At 43.6% G+C, this 22,525-nt stretch overlaps 1 protein-coding gene across 1 annotated transcript in view; it reads right to left on the bottom strand.

Annotated features, from left to right (window-relative positions):
• Positions 1–22,525, bottom strand: part of LOC124596470 (transcription initiation factor TFIID subunit 9) — a 104,512-nt gene that overhangs the window by 19,382 nt on the left and 62,605 nt on the right. The window contains exon 4 of the mRNA XM_047135611.1: positions 7,147–7,453. Coding sequence (XP_046991567.1) covers positions 7,147–7,453 — 307 coding nt within the window. The remainder of the gene's footprint in view (positions 1–7,146; positions 7,454–22,525) is intronic.

Genomic DNA, 22,525 nt, shown 5'->3' with positions numbered 1-22,525 from the left:
TTAACTTTAAAGCTAACTAAATTGAAGACTAATATTAAAAAATTGCTAATAAAGCACCACTCTTGTCCCTCCCACTAAAAGCATTCATGTATTATTTTCACCAGATTTACATTTTGCATCATTTAAAGTAATAAATGTATAGAATTTAACATGTTTTTTCAAGTTTTTCACTCCAAACTTCTACCTATAAAAGCAAGTAGCACTGCCTCAGCTGTCAAAAACACACTGAAAAAAGACAGCTAATTGTTATTCAGCTATCGCACTAAGTCTGCCATCAAACATACATAAAACATGCACACATCCACACATGCATAGCTCACACACACAAGGTCACTGTTGTCTTTGAGTGATCAGGCCTGTGCTCTCTGGATTATTCCCACTGACAACAGCTTTTCTGAACTGTACTTGTGAGAACTTTTCACGAATCTACCATTTGCACTCCAGCCCTGAAAATGCCTTCTACCCTATCAGCACACCTGCATTGTCCTTTTCCTTTCTTTGTCCACTTCTCTCTTCTCCCCTCTCCCCCTCCCTCTCGCACGCACGTACACCAGCAAAGCCTCCTGACGCTGCACCTGACAGCCCACTATCCTGTCTCCATCACACTCCTGCACACTACCACAGACAACAATAGGATTATCCTCCATCCCTGCCCTGATGCTGCCCCTTCTCCTTCCTACCCAGGTTTCTTCTGTATCACCACTACTCGTTCCAGTCAATTTTTTTTTTTTTTTTTTTTGTTTGTGGTTTTAGGGCGCAAAACTTCTATGGTCATTAGCGCCCAGCCCGTGACGTAGAAAACAGGAAAAAAACGAAATTTAAAATCAGCAGCAATGGAAACATAGTCAGAAAATTGGAGAAACTAAAGGCAGAAGGAATGCTTAAAAGTCCACTATAGAAAGGGGTTGGTTGTCCACAAAAAAAAAGCTTCAAATGACTGACGTCATTTCACTGTCACTAATAAACTGTAGAACGCGGTCAGCTGAGCGCGTGTCATCTGCTAAAATCGACGATAGATCAGGCGATAGCTGTAGACGGGAGCGTAACGGATTAAAATAGGGGCATTCAATTAAAAGGTGTCTGACCGTCCACAGCTGAGAGCAGTGGGGACAGAGTGGGGGAGGATCACCGCTTAAAAGATGTCGATGACTAAAAAGACAGTGCCCTATCCGGAGTCGAGCTAAAATTACCTCCTCCCGACGACGCGTTCGGGAGGAAGAGGTCCAAGCGCAAGGAACGGCTTTCACTTCCCGCAATTTATTGTGGGGAAGTGTTGACCAATGCGCATGCCATAAATGAGTAACTTGGCGACATAAACCGCTCCGTAGATCGGTAAACGGAAGAGACTGAAGAGCTGGCCGAGGAAGAGAGACTGCAGCCTTGGCCGCTATATCGGCCGCCTCATTTCCACAGATACCAGCGTGTCCCGGGAGCCAGAGAAACGCCACTGAGACGCCCCCCAGGTGGAGCAAGCGCAGACAGTCCTGAATCCGGTGGACCAGAGGGTGCACAGGGTAAAGAGCTTGGAGACTTAGGAGAGAGCTGAGAGAATCTGAGCAGATTACGTACTGTATCCGCTGATGGCGGCGGATGTAGTGGACAGCCTGGAGAACAGCGTAAAGCTCTGCAGTATAAACCGAACACTGGTCGGGAAGCCGAAAGTGATTTGGGGTGTCGCCAACAATATAGGCACTCCCTACACCTAACGATGTTTTCGAGCCATCGGTGTAAATAAATGTGGCTTCCGTCATTTGTGCACATAGAGCAGCAAATGCCCGACGGTAAACAAGTGTAGGGGTACCATCTTTGGGAAATTGACATAGGTCTCTGAGCAAGTCGATCCGGGGACGGTGCCAAGGCGGTGCTGTACCCCAAGTTGTCAAGAAGGTTTTAGGAAAGCGGAAGGAAAGAGAATGGAGCAGTTGACGGAAGCGGACTCCCTGGGGTAGTAGGGAGGAGGAGCGGCCTGCATACCCGACATCAAAGGAGGCGTCGAAAAAAAGGTTATGGGCTGGATTAGCAGGCATGGAAGACAGATGGCTAGCATAACGACTCAGAAGGACTGCCCGCCGATTGGACAGCGGAGGTTCAGCAGTCTCAGCATAAAGGCTTTCCACAGGGCTGGTGTAAAAAGCTCCAGACACTAAACGTAATCCACGGTGGTGGATAGAGTCGAGACGCCGAAGAATAGACGGCCGAGCAGAGGAGTAGACTATGCTTCCATAATCCAATTTCGAGCGCACTAAGGCGCGACAGAGGCGGAGAAGGACCACCCGGTCCGCTCCCCAAGAGGTACCATTCAGGACACGGAGGGTGTTAAGGGAACGCAGACAGCGAGCCGAAAGATAGGAAACGTGGGAGGACCAGCACAGTTTTCTGTCAAACATAAGACCCAAGAATTTAGCGACGTCGGAAAACGGAAGGTTGACAGGACCTAGATGTAAGGAGGGCGGAAGAAACTCCTTACGTCGCCAAAAATTAACACAAACGGTCTTACTGGGTGAGAAACGGAAGCCGGTTTCGATGCTCCACGAGTAGAGGCGATCGAGACATCCTTGAAGACGTCTTTCAAGAAGGCTGGTCCTTTGAGAACTGTAGTAGATCGCAAAATCGTCCACAAAGAGGGAGCCCGAGACATCAGGAAGGAGACAATCCATAATTGGATTAATGGCGATGGCAAACAGTACAACACTCAGCACGGAGCCCTGGGGTACCCCGTTTTCTTGGGAGAAAGTACGGGAGAGAGTAGTGTTCACCCGCACCCTAAATGTGCGCTCTGCCATAAATTCGCGAAGAAAAAGGGGCAGCCGGCCTCGAAAGCCCCAAGAGAACAGTGTGCGGAGGATGCCTGTCCTCCAACAGGTATCATACGCTCTCTCCAGATCAAAAAATATTGCTACCGTTTGGCGTTTCCGGAGAAAAGTGTTCATGATATAAGTGGAGAGAGCAACAAGATGGTCAACAGCAGAACGATGCTTTCGGAATCCGCATTGGGCTGGTGTTAAAAGACTGCGGGACTCCAGCCACCAAGCTAAACGGTAATTCACCATACGCTCCAAAACCTTACAGACACTACTCGTGAGAGAAATGGGGCGATAGCTAGAGGGGAGATGTTTGTCCTTTCCAGGTTTCGGAACGGGAACGACAATAGCTTCCCGCCATCGCCTGGGGAAGGTACTGTCGGTCCAAATTCGATTATAAAGGCGAAGGAGGTGACGCAGGCTATGGGTTGATAAATGCAGCAACATTTGGACATGGATACCATTCGGTCCTGGGGCGGAGGAGCGAGAAGTAGAGAGTGCATGTTGCAGTTCGCGCATGGAGAAAACAGTATTGTAGCTTTCGCGATTTTGAGAGGAGAAAGCAAGATGCCGCACTTCTGCTGCACGTTTCTTCGGGAGAAACGCTGGCGGGTAATTTGAAGAGCTCGAAATCTCAGCAAAGTGCTGACCCAATGAGTTAGAAATTGCGACGGGGTCCACTAAGGTATCATGCGCGACAGTGAGCCCAGAGACCGGGGAGAAACTAGGCGCGCCTGAGAACCGTCGAAGCCGACTCCAAACTTCCGAGGAGGGAGTGAAGTTGTTAAATGAGCTAGTAAAGAATTTCCAGCTTGCCTTCTTGCTATCGCGGATGACGCGACGGCATCGCGCACGGAGCTGCTTATATCGGATACAGTTGGCCAATGTTGGATGGTGACGGAAAATGCGAAGAGCACGTCGCCGCTCACGTATTGCGTCACGGCAGGCCTCGTTCCACCAAGGAACTGGAGGGCGCCGGGGCAATTCGGAGGTGCGTGGTATTGAACGTTCCGCAGCTGTGAGAATAACGTCGGTAAAATGTGTGACCTCATCGTCGACGCTGGGAAAGCGACGGTCATCGAATGTCGCTAGAGACGAAAAAAGTGTCCAATCGGCTTGGGCAAACTTCCAGCGTCGCGAGCGCATATATGGCAGTTGAGGCTGCAGTCGAAGAACACATGGAAAGTGGTCACTCGAGTGTGTATCATCAAGGGCGAACCATTCGAAGCGCCGAGCTAGCGGAACAGTACCGACCGCAAGGTCCAAATGGGATAAATTTGCCGTGGAGGCAGACAAAAATGTAGGGACCCCAGTGTTGAGGCAGACTAGATCCGCTTGGTGGAAGACGTCTAGCAATAGTGAGCCACGTGGACAAGGATGTGGAGATCCCCAAAGCGGGTGGTGGGCATTGAAGTCCCCAACCAGCAAATAGGGGGGTGGAAGCTGATCAAGAAGATGAAGGAGATCAGCTCGTGCCATTGGTGTAGACGATGGAATGTATACCGTACAAAGAGAGAACGTGTATCCAGAAAGGGAAAGACGGACGGCGACAGCTTGGAAGGAAGTGTTTAAGGGGATTGGGTGATAATGGAGAGTATCATGGAGCAGAATCATGAGTCCTCCATGGGCTGGAGTGCCTTCAACTGAGGGGAGGTCATATCGGACGGACTGAAAATGAGGGAGAACAAAGCGGTCATGGGGACGCAGCTTTGTTTCCTGAAGACAGAAGATGACCGGCGAGTAGGATCGTAAGAGGATCGACAATTCCTCCCGATTGGCGCGAATGCCGCGGATATTCCAGTGGATAATGGACATAGGGTGAACAGAAAATGGAGGAACGGCACCAAGGGTGCTGTCAACTCAACGACTGCTCAGAGCTTGCGACCGACAGCATGGAATGGCATTCAGTCGAAGGCAGAAGATCCTGATCCATAGGTTGGTCAGGAGCAGCTCCTGCCACCAACGATCGGCCAGTTGACCGGCCACCAACAGTGCGCCTCGGCGACACAGAAGATGGCCGAGGGCGATTTCCGCCAGGTGGTGCTGTAGATGGGACACGCCTTGGCGGAGAAGGAGAGGAACTGTGTTTCTTCGTAGCCTTCTTGGAGGTATGTTTAGATGAAGGAGGAACCGATGGTTGTGAAGTTGCAGTACGTAAAAACTCTTCACGAGAATGCTCTTTTTTTGTAGTCTTGGCGTCTGACTTTTGGGCTCGAGATTTAGCAGAACCCGACGAAGGGTGAGCCATAGAGTGGGCAGGCGAAAGAGGTGAGGTTGAACGGGCGATCTTTGCGCTGGCCGATCTGACGACCGTGGTACTAAATGTGAGGTCGCAAGTCTGCGTGGCCGCCTCCTTTGTTGGCCGAGAAGAAGCAAGGACAGCGCTGTATTTTCCTTTCTGAGGCACGGTGGGCTGTCGACTGGCGAGTAACTTTCGAGCAGCAAAGGTCGACACCTTTTCCTTCACTCTTATTTCCTGGATCAGCTTTTCGTCCTTAAAAACGTGGCAATCTCGAGAGGAAGCAGCGTGGTCACCCATACAGTTGATGCAGCGAGGGGATGGAGGTGGACAAGCACCCTCATGGGCATCCCTGCCACACGTAACACATTTGGCCGGATTGGAACAGGACTGGCTGGTGTGATTAAACCGCTGACATCGATAGCAACGCGTAGGGTTTGGGACATAAGGGCGAACGGAAATTATCTCATAGCCTGCTTTGATTTTTGATGGGAGTTGAACTTTGTCAAAAGTCAAGAAGACAGTGCGGGTTGGAATGATGTTCGAGTCAACCCTTTTCATAACCCGATGAACAGCGGTGACGCCCTGGTCAGACAGGTAGTGCTGAATTTCTTCGTCAGACAATCCATCGAGGGAGCGTGTATAAACGACTCCACGCGAGGAATTTAAGGTACGGTGCGGTTCCACCCGGACAGGGAAGGTGTGGAGCAGAGAAGTACGCAGCAATTTTTGAGCCTGGAGGGCACTGTGTGTTTCTAACAACAGGGTACCATTCCGTAATCTGGAACAAGACTTTACAGGACCCGCAATTGCGTCGACACCTTTCTGAATAATGAAAGGGTTGACCGTGGAAAAGTCGTGACCTTCGTCAGACCGAGAAACAACAAGGAACTGTGGCAACGATGGAAGAACCGTCTGTGGCTGAGACTCAGTGAACTTACGTTTGTGAGCAGACATAGTGGAAGGTGAGGAAACCATTGCGGAAGAATCCCCCATGATTACCGGCGTCTCCGATGGCGCGCTCCTCCCTTGTGGGGGCCCTCACCGAGGGCACACCCGCCTTAGGTGATTGTTCACACCTCAGGTCACACCTCCCGACATACGGACGGAGGGACCAATCGGCACTTTCGGAAGGTATCAGCTCGGGTAATCACCCCTCCCTGGGCCTGGCCTTTACCAGGGGGTACGTACGTGTCCTACCTGTCTACCCGGGGCGGGGAATTACGCGTTACCCCGTCACCGGCTACGCATGGAAGTGCGTGGGTCGGCCTTCAGACACGCACAGGGAGGAAGAAAGAGAAAGGGAAAGGAAAGAAGAGGGGGTCTCAAACGCCGCAGCGGAGAAAAGGGTAAAGAGAAGAGGTAAGGAAAGGAGATGGACAAAGGAAGGAAGAAGACATACAAGCAAGGAAGAAGAAGAATGCGGTACATTTACAAGCGTCCGTCTCCGGACGTAGGCGCAAACCATACTCCCAGAGGGGGAGAAAGTGAAGGAAAGAGCAAGAGGTGAGGGGGGGGGTGAAGACAGGGGATGGGGAAGGATGCGGAAAGGGAAGGTATGCAGCCCGGAAAGGAAGGAAGGCCACATTAGCTCGGGGCCCCGTGCTCGCTACGCACGTATCCACGAAAGAGTTGTGGATCCCCTGGGGGGCGTTCCAGTCAAGACTGTTGCTCACAGCAGATGAAGTCACACCCAGAGATGACAGTGTCCACGTTTGTATATTATGAATTTGTGAATGGCGTGCATTTTGTCTATATATGATGGTCTCAGCCCAACAGTTGACAATGGCTAGCTGGATTTTTTCAATGCCACTCAATGCCTCCTCTATGTGGCGATAGTGTTCTATCCATATCATATTGTTGTTGGATTTTCTAGAAATGGTAGTAACACACTAATTTTCAAAAATTGCTAACACTGAGAAAAATATCAGCACATTGGCTGAAGAAGACTTACCTTTGGACCATATTATTAATGTGAAATCCTGCTATAACATGTAGTCGGAAAACTTTACATGACACATACTCCACTGTGAAACATTATTACACACACTGAAACACTAAAATATGTTCTATGTTACTGACTCGAGTGCTGCAGTTATACAGTACCTGCAGAGAGTTTAATTACTGGTTTTGGAATTGTAATTGTCTGTGTTCTTGAAACTGTCGTCAATGGTCCTTGTCGTTTCACAATTGACATAGACTGTTGTCCTTGAGACTGTTGTTGCTGCTGTTGCAAGTGCTGCTGCAAGTGTTGTTGTTGCTGCTGCTGCTGTTGTTGTTGTTGTTGCTGCTGCTGCTGCTTACTGCCAGATAGTTTAACATTCCCAGAGTTTGATAAACTTGCAATTGAGCCAGACATGTACGTGCCTGTGTTACCAGCCATATGGTGAACCATCTGTTGCTTGGGCTGTGGCTGGAACATAAAATTAACAAAGTTTATTATAGCTATTTAATAAAGAGGAAAATTGAAGCTGTCACACTTTTACCTGATATTCTCTCTTTGGATTGAAAACAAAATCACAAATCCAAGCTGATGCTGGTGTTTTAACTTTGGAAAAGAAGTTGCCTTTAATACTGTGATAACTCTTTATGCTCTTCAACTAAAGATAAAAATATTATATGAAATTGCCATCAAAGTCTTATTCGTGGATGTGGAATTCTAACAGTCTGTTGGCAGAAGAATCAGCAAATAACTGTATTCTATTAATGTATATTATTTGTCTGGCTCAGATGCACAGACAAGCACGCATGTCCATTCATTACTGAATGATTACCCAAGCAGTTCTGAAATAATTACTGAAATAACATTTGTACAGTTTGCTTTATTCAAAACTGTTCAAACTTTGTGTCCTTAATATAAGTGTCTACTAAACACTACACTATACTATACTACACTACACTACACTGATGATCCAAAACATTACGACCACCAGGGATCCGGCAGTTTACTGGTAGGTTTGTGGAGGTATTTGGCATTCGATGTCTGTGCACAGGTCACGTAATTTGTGTAATTTAATTTGCGTATATGGTAATGTCATCCGATAGCGGCCCAGACGGGTTCCACTGGACGTATGTCAGATGGATTTGGTCGCCGAGACATCAATATGAGTTGACTATAATGCTCCTAAAACTACTGTAGTACACTACTGGCTCTGAGACACACATCACCATCAGAGAAGACATCAATCATAAAGGGATGCAGGCAGTTCACAGCAGTCAGCACGTCTTCGATTACTACCACAGGGCCCACACAAGCTCAGGAGGATGCCTTCCATAGCATAATACTGCTCCCACCAGCCCATATCTCTGGAAACAAACATTTTGTTTTTCATCCTCCCGACTGTGGATTAGAAAAAACAGCGCGAAAACTACTGTGCCTTTCTTTTCTGCATTGTATGCAGAGGCTATGACAGTACCTAATTGCAGTCTTCCCATTCAACATCAACGTACATCACCTTACTAAAAACATTCCTTGAGGCCATTGACAGCAGACGTTCATTATTCTGTATATATTCTGTACGTTCATTATTCAGTTTTGACTGAAACAGTTAGCCATTATCATCATATGTGCTGCACCATGCCTCAAAATTATATTTACAACAAGCAATCTGACGATATCTGGAACTTCAGCAGTTAGTACAGCCTTGGTGGGCAAGGCAGTCAGGGTACACTATTTATCCATTAAGTCCTACATCAATTTGGGAAACCTTGTCAAGAGGTCAATTCCAAAGTATATACCACGAGGGTAACTGACAGACATGCTCCCATAGTTCGCATTCCCTATAGTGTCTTACATAATGTCTGACAGACCAGCAGAGATGACACATACAATACCTGCTTCTGAGTCTATCAAGGGTTTTCACATGTAACAGATGCCTGATTTGGAGGGTTGCGAAAATACTTCGGTATGGTTGGCCATAAGTGAGCTGCAATAATGAGCAACATTTTCCATCCTATTGGGTCGTTCTTGTAGTGGCAGCAGTTGGCAATTAAAATTCCTTTATGAATTGTCTGTAGTCAGACCATTTTCAGAGGAAGCCTCTCACGTATTATATATAAAGACTGGTTGCAAAATCTGTTACGGTTCTTACATTTTCTGGATCAGGATGGGCTCAATTTCCATTAACCAGGTGCCCCAAGATTTTTATTTTTTGGACAAAAAAGAGATACTTTCTCTGACTGAGTTTTTGACATGCATTTCAGCACAGTTGTCAAATAGCTTAAATTCTCTTCAATTGTCTGATAGAAAACAACAGTTCTATTCAGATACAAAAGATACATCATCCATTTAAGTTGTCTAAGTAGGATGTCCATCATGCACTCAATGCTGCATTGTCACACAGACCAGACAGCATTACTCTGAACTGGTAGAGGCTCAAAAATGTAACAAGAGCAGTCTTCTTATAAACAGCCACACCAACCTTGGTTGTGAGGCTTGCAAGAAGTCTCATCCAAGTATCATCGTTGCCACATTCTGGTAAAATGACAAATTACAACGGCAGTGTTCAGTCACTGATATTTGCTCTCACACAGAAGTTCCTGCTGACTGGACATATTTTTCATTTGGAACCCTCAGCACAATGATCCTTAATCTCAGAACATAATCTTCGTGGTGACTATAGCCATCTGTCACCACAGAAAATGATGACCCAGAATAGACTAGTATCAGTACAGGTCAGAGATCGCTAATGATATCAATGTGATTTTCCAACATCTTGCCACTTGCCATCAGTGGAGGATTTTCATTTGCTTTAGGCCCACAACTGCAGGTGGTCGCCTCGTTTAGTTTTCCTGACTTTGGAAGCTGGACAAGTGACTGGAACTTCTGTATTATGATGGTGAACACCTGCATGACTATAGCGCACTGAAGAGCAACCTAGATTAGGATATGGTGAGGAGCTGTGTCCGGCAGGGCGGCAGCACATAGAACTGCCCTGTATGGTGTCTTGCAGTACATTAGTCACTGAACATTCTTCTTCGTTCTTTACACTTGAGTATGACAGGCCCCGACAGCCACAATGGAAACATATTGGCCTGTTGTCATTCAATAACAAAATGTCCATTTTTCTGCACACTAAACCAACTGGCAATGGAACCAGTTATATCTACGACAAGGAACTTAGATGTTGTCTTATGGCTGCAGAATAAATCCGGGGTTTCCAATTCTATTTCTAAATGAACTATTTGGCTTTCAGACATTGGTGTCAATGAATGTCCAGGCCCTTTGTGATTTAATGATGCTATCTCCTGCGGGCGAGGTTAAACATCCAATGCTGCTACATCTGGCTATCTAGGGTTGACATTAACAGATGTCATAAATCCTCATATCTCTTTTCTGATGATCTCTTAACCTAGCAATGCGAGGCCCATCAAGACTGCCATTGATACTACAATAGGACATCTATGAAACATAATTCAGGATTCTCTATTGTGACCCAATTCTTTGTGCCAGCAACACTTGACGAAGTCCTCTGGTGTAGGAAGATCTTTCAAAAGAGGCACCTGATAGATGTTCTCTGCCACACCCTCCATTAAGTGTGAAACTTTGTGCGCTTCTGTCATATTTGGTTGGTTGGCTGATTTGGGGGAAGGGACTAAACAGTGAGGTCATAGGGCCCATCAGATTAGGGAAGGACGGGGCAGGAAGTCGGCTGCGCTCTTTCAAATGAAACATTCTGCCTGAAGTGATTTAGGGAAATCACGGAAAACCTAGGATGGCCAGACGTGAGTTTGAACCACTGTCCTCCCGAATGCGAGTCCAGTGTACTATCCACTGTGCCACCTTGCTCAGTATCATATTTGGATACAATGACTGACACATGCCAACACACTTCGTTAATACAACTGTGTAGTCTGCCCTTGACATTGGCCTTGGGTTCAGTTGTACTTTGGCTATACCAACCTGGTGCTGGATGTCACCAAATGTTTTGTTAATTTCTACCAGACATTTGGCCAGCTCTTGAGCTTTACCTCTATTCACAAACCACTGCTGGGCTGTACCAGCCATGTAAAAGCATATGCTGGCAAAAACCATTAATGTCATCCTATCACTTGGATTTAATGAGAACAATGAATCTCTTTCAGCCACTGCGTTGGATCCTGGCCAGCTTCTTCCGAAAACACTTTCGATTGCTTGATTGTACCTGACTCACTGACACTTTTGTAACCATTGATACCTTGACAATTTGGATTGTAAGAGGAATGTACTACTTATATTCAGTCATGTGTCAGTGAGGGTGGCAGCTTTTACACAGTCTTATTGGAGCCATCGTTATCTCAATGACTAGATATGCCCAGTAACTTTATTAATGTATTGTACGTACTTGATTATAGATGAGGTTTTTTCCCAAATTTGTGATTAGAAAACTACGGGGTCATCTTACATTTAAGCCAATGACCATGTCGCTGTAATAACACCAGTTCCCGCCAGATCACCGAAGTTGAGTGCTGTCGGGCTTGGCTAGCACTTGGATGGGTCTCCGTCCGGTCTGCCTAGCGCTGTTGGCAAGCGGGATGCACTCCGCCCTTGTGAGGCCAGTTGAGGAGCTACTTGATTGAGGAGTAGTGGCTCCGGTCACGAAAATTGACAACGGCCGGGAGAACGGTGTGCTGACCACATGCCCCTCCATATCTGCATCCAATGACGCCTATAGCCTGAGGATGGAATGGCAGTTGGTCAGTACCATTTAGTTTTTCATCTTACATTTGCATATTCAACTATTGCTGCTGAGGTCAAATTTTCACGTTGTTTAATAGATTGATACAGGTGTCTTCTTACTGTAACAGATGACACTTTGGCTATTGAGATCATGGGCAGATTTATTTTGAAGAATGCAGGTTAGGTAGGGCAAATAATACATGCACTCTAACAAGTTCAAGATTTCCTGACAAGCTGAAGTGCTCAATACAGTACCAACCTCGCTCGAACAATTATGTGACATTTGACTTACGTGGCATAATGCAAGGGATATACGAGAAACTATGAACTACCTAGCAGAACAATCCAGAACAATCTATTGCTCTGCTTAAAATCTGACATTTTGTGAAACACAGGAAGACATAGAATTTAATGCTATTATGTTACAATTTTTGTTGTACTTGAAGAGGTTTATGATAAAAGTTCTCATACCTGTATGGCTACCACATACAAACAATTATGGTACTTGTTAAGTAAAGTTAACATTGAAAGATGAAAATGCTGCCCTTCAAAAAACATTACTTTATTCTGAATGCAAGCCAATATTTTGTTTGATTATGAGATATTATTCTGTGCAGCCAATGAGAGAGCAGAGGGTAGACAATATATTAGGAAGCAAGAAACATTGTAACATTCTCACGTCAGTATAGAAGAGAAATCTGATACGTATTTGGAAAAAAGACTGCTGCATTCCCAGGTTCCACTGTAACCACAATCTCAGATATTGCAACATATTTGGAAGAAACAGCGAAATATATAACCAACTTTGATTCCACCAACTGTTGCGCACAGCGATTATAAACTATAAGGAAGGAGAGGCACACAGCAATAAGTCGCAATCCCATTAGCTTTTATTATTCTTGCAAATCTAGATTTCAGCTATGAATATAGCCAAAATCCACATTTTTAAGAATAATAAAAGCTAATGGGATCGCGACTGACTGCTGTGTGCCTCTCCTTCATTAGTGAAATATTTGTGAGAATGAAGATATAAATTACACAACTATGCTATTAGGATGATGGCGATGATTAAAAATAGTGATACCACAGCCGATAGGCTTAGTACGTGGAAAAGGTTGTGGAGATTAGAACGTTTCTTTTTATTTTATTTCTTCCTGCATTATTAAATTGTAGACACTGAAATGGCCTAGGTTTAAATAGGAACAATTCTAACATTGTCGAGAAATATTTAATGTCAATAAAACAGTTTTTAATTTTGTTTAGTCAGAATACACTAAAAATATAGTTTTTTCAACAAAACTCTTCAAGAAAAAAGGGATCGCCTTACAATCAGGTAAATATGTCACGTAGAAACCACCCACTTATAACAGCAGGATCATAAACACAACTAGGATTTCACACTGAGAGCATGTTTATTAAGAACACATAAAAGCACAGACGGAGCTGAACTGTCTCCCTCAGCAGAGTTTGTGATTTATGCATACAGACAATGTTCTAGTAAATTCCAATATTCCATAAATAAATAACTGCCAGAAACTTCCAGAAATTACAGTTCTCAACTGATAAATAAATGTAACAGGCAGAAATGAAATTGGTGACCCAGTGCCACTATACAACAACTTTAACCACTACACCATAGCAGATGAGTTATTCCCAATGCTTTAACCTACAAAGATAATTTTTTTATTTAATTTTGACTAACATCAGTTTGTTTGTTACTTTTCCAATGAGCAAGTCCTTCTTAACGCTTCTTCAAACTCAAAATTTTAATGCACTTATTTTTATATTATTGCACAGCTATATTTGGTTATTAGAAACATTATCATGGCCAAGACAGACAAATCCTGCCACACAAGTGTAGTATAAGTTCATGTGCCAACTAGCTCTGCAGATCATGAGGAAATGGAAGTAATTATGATGAGAGAATGGAATTTGATAGGAGGAAGAGGAAGAGAAGTTAAACAGTAGAACATAAGAGAGTTTGAAGGCATTTGTACTATTTTTTGACCGTGAGTGTCTCAAAAAATACGTAAAGGGTTTTAACTACCACTACCAGCCACAAAATTTGTTAACTAATGTGTTATTTATTTATTGTGCGACACGTTGTGAGGGTATACCTCATCATTAGGCTATATGACATAACAAAAACAATTTCACAATAGGATCATGCAGATGTTAAAAAGTCTCTTCATAAATGCTGTGGTTCTCCTGTGGAAGAAGAGAAAACCTTGTAAGAGGCGAAGTCACTTTGTAAGCTGGAGTGATGTTTGCATGAAAATGTTTTGTAACAATCACTCACTTTGTTCTTATGGCGTGACAGTCTCGTTGTGATGAGCTGAGGTGTTTTGGTTTCTGTGGCTCTCTCAGCTTTCTTGATCACTGTTCACAAATCTTCACACACATACCAGTGATCAAGAAAGCCAAGAGAGCCACAAAACTGGAAACACCTCAGCTCATCACAACAAGACTGTCACGCCATAAGAACAAAGTGAGTGATTGTTACAAAACATTTTCATGCAAACATCACTCCAGCTTACAAAGTGACTTCGCCTCTTACTAGGTTTACTCTTCTTCTACAGGAGAACCACAGCATTTATGAAAAGATTTTTTAACATCTGCATGATCCTATTGTGAAACTGTTTTTGTAATGTCCTATAACCTGATGTTGAGGTATACCCTCGAAACATGTCGCACAATAAATAAATAATACATTAGTTAACAAATTTTGTGACTTGTAGCTGTAATTAAAAATCTTTACAGTAGAACATAAACATGGGGGAAAGAAATGAGAGGGAAGCTTTGTGTAAGTGGTAAAGACCTGGAGACAGAGGATGGTTTCAGACTGATTATATAATGATAAGATAATTATTTCAATCCCCGATTTTAAACTGTGAAACACTTCCAACAACAGATGTGGAATCCTCCAGTCTGTCATTACAAAAGCAAAAGTCATGTACTACAGTATAACATTGTTGACACAAATCTGACAAGACCAAAAAATCAAGAGTTCCTGTTAAAAAAAATTCAGGTTACAGCAGTACAGTAACCCGTAATGCACTACAACATCAATCACTTTACATTACTATAGACTTGTAACACTATAAAGCGACTGTAGAAGTACAAGTACTCACAAATTACACTATTTTCTTGGGAATAAATCGAGCATGGTTTACTGACATTTATGGGAATGAAAATATCTAATAATTTCACAACTAATTATAACCAAAGCACAAGTAAACCCAGCAGTGACACTGAATGTTTAAGAAAACTGTTCTAAACAGTCCAAGGCTGTAAACATATCCTGAAGTATAGGTGGAATGGTACCTGTATTCTCTTCCTCCTCTTTTTTTTCTGATGACCCTTCTTGCACCTCAGTCACAGCTTTCAGCACATTAGATTCTACAGAACCACATACAGCAACACTCATATGCACTACTGAATGTCTCAAAACTAATCCCAGGGTTTGCACAATGTCTTGCAGAACTATCCATTCATCAGGTGACGCGGCATCGTTTAACTCGTGGGCATCTTCAGTGTTGCTATGTCCCCATGCTCTGTTAAAGCACTTCCTTATATGATGTAGCAACACAAGAGTTCCAGGCTGCTGCAATGGTTTTTATTGCATCAAGCAGTGTTGTTTCCAGCAGCACAAACTGCAGTGCTTACAATCTGCTTGCGATAAGCTCTCTTCATGAAAGAAATGATGCCTTGGTCCAAGGGCTGAAGGCAGCTTGTCACATTTGGTGGAAAAAATTGAACATTTATGTTGGTTAGGTTCAGATACTGTATGTTATGGGTGGTACACTTGTCCAATGTAAGGAGAACAGTCCGCAGCTCGTGGTCGCGCGGTAGCATTCTCGCTTCCCGTGCCCGGGTTCGATTCCCGGCGGGGTCAGGGATTTTCTCTGCCTCGTGATGACTGGGTGTTGTGTGATGTCCTTAGGTTAGTTAGGTTTAAGTAGTTCTAAGTTCTAGGGGACTGATGACCATAGATGTTAAGTCCCATAGTGCTCAGAGCCATTTTTGTAAGGAGAACATGTTTGTTTTGCGCAACCATTGGAATGCTGAATTGAAGAAGCCACTAGTGAAATAACGTGCTGTTGATCCGAACTTTCTCATAGTGAGAGTAGATGCAAGGTAAAGTGTCAATATTTATATTTTTAAAACAATGTGGTTTCTCAGACTTACCGATAACCTAGGGATGAAATTTCTAACGCTTGTCTGCACTATATTCAAGGGCAACAGTTACACATTGTTTGCTGTGTCCTCTACCACGACACTTACCACCTTCTACCCCAGCGTGCAATTTAGAAAAAGTTTCTACAAAAGTCCAGCTTCATTCATACTGAACACATCACACAAGGAATACTTTTCCTTCACTCGGCTGAACTCATGCAACCAGTTGTTCACACTTTCTTCATCTACTGTATTTACTTTACCACAAATTCGTAAAGATAAAACTGAATGTCTCTTTAGGAAATGATACAGCCAACCAGCAGAACAACTGAAGTTTTCGATGGCTATACTTTTGGCAAGCTCATTTGCCTCTGACTGAATCATCAGGCTACTTAAATGTGTGTTAGATGCACACAGTTGATTGAACCATTCTAGCAGTAAGGTCTTGTATCTTCATACTTAGCACTACAAAATTGTTTAGATCTGTTTCTCGAATCTGAATCAGCAGCATTAATGGTTTTTTCTCAATTCTTAATCATCGTAGAATAACGTAGATTTAGGAATTCCAAACTATTATGCAATTGCTCTTTTCTTTGTACCATGGTCATCTCACCTAGAATCTTAAGCTTTACTTGTACTTTTAGAGCCATCTGTTTCCTCTTTACCACATTTAGCGTGCTTCTGTTTGCAGATTTTTATTCAGTATTCTAAGTTGATCTGGCTATGACTAAAAGAACACCTGGCATCGAATATGTTTATACATGTTAATGCATGCATTACTGAATTTATTTAAATGTACTATACACACTGATTGTTGAGATGATAGTTGTGGCTGCCAACCTACAATAAGTTAGAAATGAGTCAACAATGGGTCGTTAGCTTTGTAGTTAAATTTATTGCATTCATTTCAGAAAAAATTTAACACTTAAAAAAATACTGTAACATTGGAAGTTTGTGTTACAATGAAATTTAACTACGCTAGGGTTATGAGTTGTTCTTTAGTAAGTTCGTACTAACGGGATTATACTGTATGCTCAAAAAATAAAATACTTCTAGAATAAGGCTGAAACATCAAGAATAAGGGAAAAACTGTTATAAACATTAGTAAACAAGAAACACACAAAAATAGTGATGCAAACTGAATTGAATTCCCAGAATATAGCTCTGTCAGACTGGGGAAACTTTTAAATCACATGAATCACAGGTCACCAACTCCAGTTATTACTTCTTGCAGTTGCAGCAAACACTGAACACAGAAATACACAACCAAATAGAGATGCTTTACATTTACTTGTGCAGACACTGTGTGTGCACCATCAACAGGGATTAATGCCCGAAATTCAACTCCTAAGAAGATTACAGAATTCATTAGGTAGCTAAACAGGAATAATTCTGCTGACTTTAACTAACTCTGGGCATATATCTGAATAAACAAATATGCATAGGTGATCCCCTCCCCCTCCATGAATTATTGACTTCACGGAAATGGGGTAGCTTAAATGTCTCATGGATACGGCAACCACAATGAGGGGATATCTGTGGAGAGACCAGACAAAGTTATGGTTCCTAGAGGGGCAGCTGCTTTTTCAGTAGTTACAAGGGCTACGGTCTGTATTGTTGACTGGTCTGACCTTCTAATACTAGCCAGCATGGCCTTGCTATGCTGGTACTGCAACCAGTTCAAAGTCAAGGAAACTACACCCATTATTTTTCCCAAGGGCTTATGGCTTTATGATTCTATTGGGTAAAATATTCTGGAGGTACAATAGTCCCCTATTCAGATCTCAGGGCAGGGACTACTCAGGAGAACGATGTCATCAGGAAAAACAGAATGAGCATTCTATGGATCTAAGTGTTGAATGTTTGATCCCTTAATTGGGTAGGTAGGTTAGAAAATTTAAAAAGGATGGGCTGAAGCCAGACATTGTGGGAATTACTAAAGTGTGGTGGCAGGAAGAATACGACTTCTGGCCTGGTGAGTACATGGTTAGACAAAGAAAATGAAACAGGGCTACTGCAGGAGTAGGTTTAATAATTAATAAGAAAATAGGAATGCAAGTTGCGTACTACAAACAGGATAGCGAATGTCTCCTAGTAGCCAAGTTGGATATAAAGCCATCATCCACCACAGTAGTACAAGAATGCCCAGTTTCTCCACAGATGATGGAGAAATTGAAAGACTGTGTGTGATGAGATAAAAGAATGCTACATACAGCTAGGGGAACAAAACTTACACTGTGATGGGAGCTGCAATTTGAAAGTAAGAAAAAGAAGTGAAGGAAAAACAGTTATAGAACATGGACAACAAAAGAGTAGGAAGGGGGTATGAAAGTGGAAGTTAATGTGGCAGAAGCATAATTTTGATTTAAGAACAATGAAAGAAGGTTGTATACATGCAAGAGACCTGTAGACATCAGAAGGCTTAAGAAGATATGTAATGGTAAGATGGACATTTAGAAACCAGATTTTAAGCTGCAAAACATATCCAAGGGTGGATGTGAACTCTGACCAAAATTTACTGATTCTGAATTACTGACTAAAACTGAAGACATTGGAGACAGGCAGGAAATTAAAAAGATGGGATCTGGATAAATTGAAAGAAACAGATGAGAGTTTCACAGGCAGTATTTGCAACGTTTGACTCATGCGTAAAGGAGTACTATAGCAGACAAATGGATAACTATCAGAATGGCGGATCATGGAGGGCTTGGCAGTTTGAATAGACTGTCTTAATAGTCCTCAACATCTGCTGAGGTGTCATCAGATCAGATAGATAAAATTAAAGTTGATTGGTCTTACAGATTTTGACTCCACCTCTTACACCTATTAATTTTTATGCCTTGAGTAACATTGACAAAGCAATCAAACAATGTAAAATCCAGGAAAGTTGCTACCCACCATATAGTGGAGATACTGATTCGCGATAGGCGCAATAAAAAGGTTCACACAATTATAGCTTTCAGCCATTAACGCCTTTGTCAGCAATACACACACACACACACACACACACACACACACATACACACACACACACACACACAAACAACTTGCACACACGTCTGCAGACAACTGAAACCCGACTGCGAGCAGCAGCACCAGTGCATGATGGGAGTGGTGGCTGGGTGGGGGTAAGGAGGATGCTGGGGCGGAGAGGGGCAGGGATAGTATGGTGGGGGTGGTGGACAGTGAAGTGCTGCAGTTTAGACAAAGGGCAGGAGAGAAGGTGGGGAGGGGGTAAGTAGCACTGCGCAATTCAGAAAAGCTGGTGTTCATGAGAAGGCACAAGCTGTGAAGCAGTCATTGAGATGAGGGATATCATGTTTGGCAGCGTGTTCAGCAACAGGGTGGTCCACTTGTTTTTTGGCCACAGTTTGTTGGTTGCCATTCATTGGACAGACAGCTTGTTGGTTGTCATGCCTACATAGAATGCAGCACAGTGGTTGCAGCTTAGCTTACAAATCGCATGACTAGTTTCACAGGTAGCCCTGCCTTTGATGGTTAGCTGATGTTAGTGACCAGACTGAAGTAGATGGTGGTAGGAGGATGTATGGGATAGGCCTTGCATCTAGGTCTCTATTAGTAGGTTTGATAAGGCATTACCTACAAACAAATCTGGGGTACAGCTATGGGCACCCACATGGCACCATCCTATGCCAAACCATTCATGAGCCATCTACAGGAATCCTAAGTATAAAACACAGAATCCTAAACCCCCTCACCTGCTTCACATTCACTGATGACATTTTTGCTAGCTGGATTGAAAGTGAGGACATACTATCCACATTCCTCCAGAACCTCAGCAACTTCTCCCACATTTGCTTCACCTGGACACACTCAACCCCACAAGCCACGTTCCTAGACGTTGACCTCCACCTCAGAGATGGCTACATCAGTATCTCCGTCCATATCAAACCTACTAACCACCAGCAGTACCTCCACTTCGACAAATGCCACCCATACCATACCAAGAAGTCCCTTCCGTACAGCCTAGCCACCCGTGGTTGTCGAATTAGCAGTGACGAGCAGTTCCTCTCAAAATATACCGAGGGTCTCACTGAAGCCTTCACTGACTGACTGTGATTGTCCTCCCAACCTTGTACAAAAACAAATCTCCCATCCCTTAGCTTTCCCGTCTCCCACCACCTCCCAAAGTCCAGCCACAGAGGAGCATTCCCCTCGTAACTCATTACCATCCGCGACTGGAGCAACTGCATTATATTCTCCGCCAGGGTTTCAATTACCTCTCATCGTGCTCTGAAATGAGGAATGTCCTGCCCACTATCCTTCCCACCCCTCCTACAGTGGTATTCCGCCATCCACCAAACCTACACAATATACTTATCCATCCTTACACAACCGCTGCTCCAGTCCCTTATCTCACAGCTCATACCCCTGTAATAGACCTAGATGCAAGACCTGTCCCCATACATCCTCCTATCATCATCTACTCCAGTCCGGTCACTAACATTACCTATCACATCAAAGGCAGGGCTACCTGTAAAACCAGTCATGTGATCTTCAAGCTAAGCTGCAACCACTGTGCTGCATTCTATGTAGGCATGACAACCAACAAGCTGTCTGTCTGCATGAATGGCCACCGACAAACTGTAGCCACGAAACAAGTGGACCACCATGCTGCTCAACACGCTGCCAAACATGATATCCCTCATCTCAACGACTGCTTCACAGCCTGTGCCATAAGGATCCTTCCCACCAACACCAGCTTTTCTGAATTGCGCAGGTGGGAACATTCCCTGCAATACATCCTATGTTCCTGTAACCCTCCTGGCCTCAACCTCTGTTAGTCACTGTCCTCGCCCATCCAGCCCCCCTACCTGTTCCCATTCCAGCACTATACAGCCGTCATTTCACTGCCACACCCAGTCTTTTAGTTTCTCTCCTTTCCGCTACGTACCCCCTTCTCTCCTGCCCTCTATCTAAACTGCAGCACTTCATTGTCCACCACCGCCACTATACTATCCCTCCCCGTCCCCACCCCAGCCTCCTCCTTACCTGCACCCAACCACCACTCCCATCATGCACTGGTGCTGCTGCTCACAGTGTGATTTCAGTTGTCTGCGACTGCAGACGTGTGTGCAAGTTGTGTTTGAGAGTGTGTGTGTGTGTGTGTGTGTGTGTGTGTGTGTGTGTGTGTGTGTGTGTGTGTGTGTGAGTCTATTGCTGACAAAGGCCTTAATGGCCGAAAGCTATAATGTGTGAATCTTTTTGTTGTGCCTATCGCGACTCAGCATCTCCACTATATGGTGAGTAGCAACTTTCTTTCTCTAGTATTGACACAGCAATGACAGATATAAAAGCAAGGTTCAAGAGTGGGATTAAAATCCATGGTGAAAGAATATCAACGATAAGATTCACATATGACACTGCTATCCTCAGTGAAACTAAAGAATAATTACAGGATCTCTTTCACTGAATGAACAGTATAGTACAGAATATGGACTGAGTGCAAATCAAAGAAAGTGAAAATAATGAGAAGTAGCAGAAATGAGAACAGCAAAAACATACATCAGAATTGGAGATCATCAAGGATACATACTTAAGGAATTCTGCTACCTAGGCAGCAAAATAACAGATGATGGATGGAGCAAAAATGACATAAAAAGCAGACTAGCACTAGAAGAAAGATAGCACTTGGCCAAGAGATGTTCACTGGTATCAAACATAGGCCTTAATTAGAGGAAGAAATTTCTGAGAATGTATGTCTGGAGCACAACATTGTACGGTAGTGAAAGAGGGACTGTGAGCAAACCAGATCAGAAGAGAATTGAAGTATTTGAGAGGTGGGGCTACTAAAGAAGAATGTTGAAAATTATGTGGGCTGATAAGGTAAGAAATGAGGTGGTTTACACAGAATCGGCAAGGAAAGAAATATATGGAAAACACTGACAGGAAGAAGGGACAGGATGGTAGGACACCTTTTCACATCAGGAAATGACTGCCATGTTATTAGAGGAAGCTGTAGACTGTAAAAATTGTAGAGGAAGACAGAGATTGGAATACATTCAGCAAATAATTGCGGATGTAGGTTGTAACTGCTATTCTGACATGAAAAGGTTGACACAGGAAGCTGCATCAAATCAGTCACAAGACTGATGACTTAAAAAAAATGTTATTAGTGTGGAGATTTAATTACTGCACAGACACCTGTAGTTTGCTTTTGTTTGTTCTTTATGTTGGTGTGATTTGCTATGCACTATTTGTGTGTGCTCTGCTATCAGCTTGGAGACAGTAACTTGCTACGTAGTCACTGAACCTCCACAAATAGGTATATATAATTTTGTTTCATTATTCGTCTCTCTTCTACACTGACATGCTAGCATTTTGTTACATAATCTTCACAGTGTGTGCAAGTGACAATGCAGAAGTAGGTTGCTGTTGTGGCCTACGTATCTTTTTTGCTTCACTGTATGGTACTTCGCCAGTAATTTTGATTTCCTGAATCTTCTTCTCTCCCAAATAAACGGGACAATCTCGACTCCAGTACTGATGGCTCTCACCACAATTAACACCCAATGATATGCGAGTTTCATGACATCTTTTCCAAACTTTTTCAAGTTGCCTGGCCCTTGCACATTAATGCAGTGTGTCCAAATTCTGCCATTCACATGTCTTAAAAGATTTCATGTGTAG

This window comes from Schistocerca americana, chromosome 2 (genome assembly GCF_021461395.2).
Source record: "Schistocerca americana isolate TAMUIC-IGC-003095 chromosome 2, iqSchAmer2.1, whole genome shotgun sequence".
Taxonomy (NCBI): Eukaryota; Metazoa; Arthropoda; class Insecta; order Orthoptera; family Acrididae; genus Schistocerca; species Schistocerca americana.
Note: the sequence above shows the minus strand (reverse complement) of the source record. Positions and strands in the feature narration are given on the sequence as shown.